The sequence below is a fragment of the Physeter macrocephalus genome, chromosome 10 (genome assembly GCF_002837175.3).
Source record: "Physeter macrocephalus isolate SW-GA chromosome 10, ASM283717v5, whole genome shotgun sequence".
NCBI classification, from domain to species: Eukaryota; Metazoa; Chordata; class Mammalia; order Artiodactyla; family Physeteridae; genus Physeter; species Physeter macrocephalus.
The window spans coordinates 13,997,712-14,003,711 of NC_041223.1; the positions used below are offsets into that span (position 1 = coordinate 13,997,712).

The 6,000-nt window shown below is 43.7% G+C and overlaps 1 protein-coding gene across 1 annotated transcript in view; it reads left to right on the plus strand.

Moving 5' to 3' along the window:
• Positions 1 to 6,000, plus strand: part of SYNE1 (spectrin repeat containing nuclear envelope protein 1) — a 482,398-nt gene that overhangs the window by 204,828 nt on the left and 271,570 nt on the right. The window contains exons 45-48 of the mRNA XM_028494818.2: positions 1,755 to 1,958; positions 2,888 to 3,095; positions 3,905 to 4,017; positions 5,583 to 5,788. Coding sequence (XP_028350619.1) covers positions 1,755 to 1,958; positions 2,888 to 3,095; positions 3,905 to 4,017; positions 5,583 to 5,788 — 731 coding nt within the window. The remainder of the gene's footprint in view (positions 1 to 1,754; positions 1,959 to 2,887; positions 3,096 to 3,904; positions 4,018 to 5,582; positions 5,789 to 6,000) is intronic.

Consider the following 6,000-nt stretch of genomic DNA (forward strand, 5'->3'; position numbering starts at 1 on the left):
CAGCACCGGGCTTGGGGCCAAGGGTTCTAACTCATTACTTTAAGCTCTCTATTTGTTGCTGCCCTCATTTTCTCTCTTCCGATTTCTTCTTTATCTACTGTTTCTTGCTTACAAGTCAATTTTGTTTGACCACCTATACTTTTCCTTTGACCCAAGGCAGTGTATCTATCCGTTAGTATCATTGGTGGATGATATGCTTGTACCAGAAGGTTAGAAGTTTCACCTGAAGCAAGAATAGGCAAAAAGGATGCTGATCATCCACAGAACTGAAAAGGAGAGCTTGTGCATATCAGGGGCATAAACGGGTAACGGTTGGACTTTGCCAGAGCGAAGATGGAGGCAGGGTTTTGAGAGAGAGCTTCTGTTGTTCTCTGGTTTCTCTCTTACACACACACCCCTCCCTATACTCAGGGAGGAAGTATGGGGGTGCCTGCCTCTCACCTCAAAATGAGAAGGATTTTGGCGGTACCGTCTAGAGAGCATGGCATATGCCCCCTGCAGTTGGCAGACACAGGAGTCTAGTATCTAACTCCCACCACGCAAGACCTTAAGGGTGAGAGACAGGCTGGCTGACTGCTGATGTATTTGCCAAAGGAGAAATGATTGTTTTGAGTGGCCTGCATCCCAGGGTCACCTGGGATGAAATGCCAGCGTGTGACCTCTGGCCCAGAAATGAATTATGAAAGGAAAGGAGGAGAAGAGCATTACTTGTGTGCATCTCAGGGTACCTAAGAAAGCTTTCTGGGGGATGAACAGGGCTCGGCAGCTAGGAGTTAAAGAGTTGCCCACAGGCTACACAAGGAGAAAGTGAAGAGCCAGACAGGACTGTATTGCCCGCATCAAGGGGACGTCAGCGGGAGGTGGCAGCAGTGAGGGACATCTCAGAAAACCCCACACACGAGGCCTGTGAGAGAAGTGAGTGTAAACTGTCACCCGGCCCTGGGAGCAGAGATGCCAGCTTCCAGCAGTTGTCACCCACCTCCTGCCTGTCCAAGCCTGCAGGGGTCAGAGGCTGTACAAAGTCAGGGAGTAGAAAGAATGTGAAGAAAGACCAAAAAAGGCCCTTGGCCTCTTTCTCCACTGGAGGCTTCCTGTTTGCAGCTGGTCTGAGCTGAGGATAGGAAAAAACATCTTAGCTTTCAGTTCAAAGTTTTGATTATTAAATGGGACTAGATGTTCTCACCGAGGAATTGAAACTGCTTTGCAGTTCATCAGGATTATTAAGTTCTTTTATTATTATGCGTGGGGCTAGAGAAGTTCAGGGCCATCCCAAAATCAGTCACCCAGGGAGGAGAGAAGAACTAGCCTCACCGAATATTTTAAATAGAAGACAAAAATGACATTGCTTCACTTTAAAATCCCCAAGTGGTGTTTGTTCAAAGTAGCAACTACTTCAGGGCGAAAAGTGTGTATTTCCACGGAGAATGAAGAGCAGGTTTTTGGCCCCCAACTTGGTTACTCTGTGTAAGTCCAGCTGTGCTTTTGAAATGGGATCTCGTGGATTCCCTGGAACCTCAGTCAAAGCTTCCCCTTTAAAAAGTCCAGTGTTAACGGTAATTCTCACTCTTTCCATTTTCCCATTACTGAAGATATTTGGCAACTTGTACCCACTGATTTTCCTTCTTATATAAGTTGAATTAGCATCCGTGGTTAGGCTTCTGCGATTTTTACAGTTAAGCTGCACGTGAACGGAATCCTACGGAATGAGTGCTCTGGTCTTGACAGATTTTAATGAAATCTTACTTTATGTTTAGTTTATAGAAGCCGACTTAAGGCAGAAACTGGAGCATGCCAAAGAAATTACTGAAGAGGCAAAAGGAACCTTGAAAGAGTTCACCTCTCGGAGTGCACAAGTGGAGAAGTTTATTAATGACATTGCAACCTGGCTGACAAAACTAGAAGAGTCGTTGATGAACTGTGCCCAGACTGAGACTTGTGAAGGGTTGAAAAAAGTGAAGGTAAGTCATAAACTATCACTAAGTGTTTACACTTCAATACTAATATTAATTCTCCTGTTTTTCGGTGACTATAATAAAAATGTAACCTCTGTTCTCAATTACCCATGTTAACACCAAACCAACTAATTCATGATATAGGAGACAGCAAAGCAAATAACAGACGGAGAACTGAATGCAGGTGGTAAGAAGCCAAAGACAAATATTCTAAAAACAGAAAGTATGCGTTGCTATAGGACCTACCCATAGGTTGTGCTTGTTAAGATTTTTTTAAATAAAAAGGTGGGAGCCTATAGAAGAACTGTTTGAATTTCTACGCATTTTCAAACTCGAATGCCTAGTAGTTTTTCATCACTTAATTACTTTTATTGGTCAGCATGACTTCTTTCATCCTGAGAGGGATATATTTTTTAAAAATGGTTGAGAAAACAACATACGTGTTCTGTGCTCTTTTAGCATATTTTCTTACTGTACTTGAGACTAAGGACATACACTTTTAAAATTAACTACTGTTGCTTTTGATGTGGCCTGTGATCCTGAAACAAAGCCCAAGTAGCCCATGGAAGATGTGAACATAGGAGGGCGACTCCATTAATATAATAGCTTCTAATCGACTAACTAAACTCAAGATCCTGGGCTGGAATCCACAAAGACCTTTTCAATTTGCTTGAAATCCTAAACTATAACCCAAATCCTAGCTACCTCTCAACAGTGTTTGCAGTTTTTCCCAAGGAGAACTGGGAAAAATTCTGAAAGAATCAACACAAATCTATCAAAAATACTCAAAAAAAAAAAAAAGTCCGACAGAAATGTATACATTATTGAGTGGATTTCAACAACATCACTTTCCAAAAAACATTCCAGAGTGGAGTATATGGAATATCTCTCTTGAATGTGATGAATATCCTTCACGGCATAATTTTATTCTGTAGGAAATACAAAAAGAACTTCAAAGTCAGAAAAGCAACATCAGTTCCACCCAAGAAAATCTCAACAGCTTGTGCCGCAAGTACCATTCAGTGGAGCTGGAGAGCCTGGGCAGTGCGGTGACGGGGCTGGTAAAGAGGCATGAGGCTGTGAGCCAGTCCTGCTCCAAGACACAGGCCAGCCTTCAGAATTCTCTGGAAGAACACTTCAATGGTGAGCTCTGACAGGTCTTAGCTTGAATAGTTTGTTTACAAGACACGGTCCAAACCAAATGCTGCCTAGAAACTGCCAGAAAACTTTCCACAAGAGCAGCGTTTTAAAATTATATGTGTGGTGAGACTTGAGCAATCAGATTGTTGTGGCTGGGCTCTCACCATACGCAGAATTCTTCCTTTTTCTCCTTAAGAGAGTAGGAGTCCGCCATCTTGAGGAATCGGAACTTCACCTGGATTTTCTGTGTAGAGCTCATTTATGTGGAAAATGAGTCCCACTGCTAGGATGAAGTGACACGGTAAACTTGGATCTTAGGAGAGGCTGTGAAACAGCAGCCATGTAACTCAGGAAATTGCTGGTCGCGTGTCCCCGACTCGGCCCCCCACACAGCGGTGCCTCTGCGCTGCTGTGAATGTAAGATGCTCTCAGTCAGCGTGCTGGGCAGAGGAGATGGTTCTTCCCTTTGCCGTAGGAATGGCTTTAACGCCTCTAGAGCATTGCTCAATCTGACAAAATCAGGCAATTATCTTTCTTTACCGAAAGAAACACAATGGGAAATCAAACATGTCAGGAATACGAATTTCTTTTCAGTCTTATATCTGATATAATTTCTCAGTTCTACCATGAACAGTCATGATTATAGATCATACTGTATTATATTCTATATTATTATCGTGTCGTTTTCTTTCTGGAATATTTGTTGTAAGGCCAGATGCAATGGGCTGAAGGCCAGAATTAATTCATTATGGTCATCCTGGAAGCTCTTTCAATGTTTTGGATGTATTTCTTACTTTCGTTACTTTCCAAAGAGTCTATGCAGGAATTTCAAGAGTGGTTTTCTGGAATAAAGGCAGTGGCAAAGGAATCATCAGATAGAACCGGGGACAGCAAAGTTCTGGAGGCAAAGCTCCATGATCTTCAGGTACGCAAGCTGGCACTGCTTTTCCTTCCTCCCTCAACTGCACTCAAGTGCCTTCAAGTCACACCTAAATCATCTACTTCCCCAAACCTTATTTTCTTCAAATTTTTCTTCTTCCCTAACAGAATGAGGTTTCTTGCCTTAAAAGGAGATAGTTAATATATGAAAAGTAAGTGGAGAAAATGTTAGAATTTCAGAATTTCTAGATCCCTTTCCTCTCTTTTTTAGCCTGTTGATCATTCTTCGGAATTCGTTCAGAACTAAACCTAATTTCAGTTTTTAGAGCAGTAAAAGCATAAATAATTGTATCTATTTTACATCATTATCATGAAGGAGTTTTAAGAAAGAAGACATGGCTTGTGTATTTTAATAACCTATCATCTAAATTTGGAGCTACGATATAGTCAAATATAAGCAATAGATATTATAGATTTTATAGGTGTTACAGACCATGAAAAATGTATAAATTCTGGTAAGAGAGGCCATTGTGACGCAGAGGTAAGAATGATTGACAGGAACCTAGGTTCAAATTGAGTTTTGGCCAGGTTTTTCAAGCGACTAATCTGAGCAAAGCACTGGGTTGGGTCTTATAAAAATAATTTTAGAAAATTAATGAGGAACATGAGGATTTTGTGGCCTAATGGGTGATGGCAATTATGTAGATGACTTATTAGCAGTCAGGGTAGGAAAAGTGTTATAATACAGGAAGCGGTTTTGCAGGAGGCTTGGTGAATTCAGATGTGGAGTTGTCCCCTTTGAGGCTTGAGATGCAGTGGAATTCCACGAAGAAAAGTCTGAGTGGGCTTCCCTGGTGGCGCAGTGGTTGAGAGTCTGCCTGCCGATGCAGGGGACACGGGTTCGTGCCCCTGTCTGGGAAGATCCCACATGCCGCGGAGCGGCTGGGCCCGTGAGCCATGACCGCTGAGCCTGTGCGTCCGGAGCCTGTGCTCCGCTACGGGAGAGGCCTCAACAGAGGGAGGCCCGCGTACTGAAAAAAAAAAAAAAAAAGTCTGAATGATGATCACAAATGCCACCGTGGAGCTCAGTGGAGAGGCAGGGCTAGCACAGCAGTCCTGGGCTTCTTTTGCTCCGTTGAAGCCATGCCCATGCATACAATCTTCCAAGGAAGAGGTGCGTACCAAGAAAAGAAGGGATCTGAAGACAGGGTTTTGTGCGCAGGGGGTCAGACAAGGAGGAGGGGTGGAGACAGGTAACCAGTTAAAATATGTCACACTAACCATGTGAGGAGGTGGAGCCTGGACCAGATTGGGACGGCGGGAACGGGAAGAGACTGAGAACAGACCTCGATGAGAGCATCGTCCTTGCCAGCTCGATGTTGCTCGCAGTTGGTCCTCAGTGGTTCCAGTGACTGGCTGGCACTGTCCTCCATTCCGAGTCTTGATTATATCCAATTGCATCCATCATTCTCACTCCAGCCTTCTTCCTTTGGGCTCTGTTTTTCTTCTCTTTCTCCACTTTCTCAGGTCAGGATTGTAATTAATGCTCCCATGCAGCAGGGTCTTTGAATAATAACAAATATTTTCTATTACCTTTATTTCCCAAAACAGAACCTTTTGGACTCTGTCAGTGATGGGCAAAGCAAGCTTGATGCGGTGACTCGAGAAGGGCAAACTTTGTATGCACATTTATCTAAACAAATTGTCAGTAGCATTCAGGAACAAATTACAAAGGCTAATGAAGAGTTTCAAGCATTTCTGAAACAATGCCTTAAAGACAAACAGGCTCTTCAAGACTGTGCTTTGGAACTTGGGAGGTAGGTTGTTTTGACAAGTGTAGATTTCATCATACACAGAATATATTTTCAGGATTTAAAGACCCATTGGGGGGCTTTCCTGGTGGCGCAGTGGTTGAGAATCCGCCTGCCGATGAGGGGACACGGGTTCTGGGCCCCGGTCCGGGAAGATCCCACATGCCGCGGAGCGGCTGGGCCCGTGAGCCATGGCCGCTGAGCCTGCGCGTTCGGAG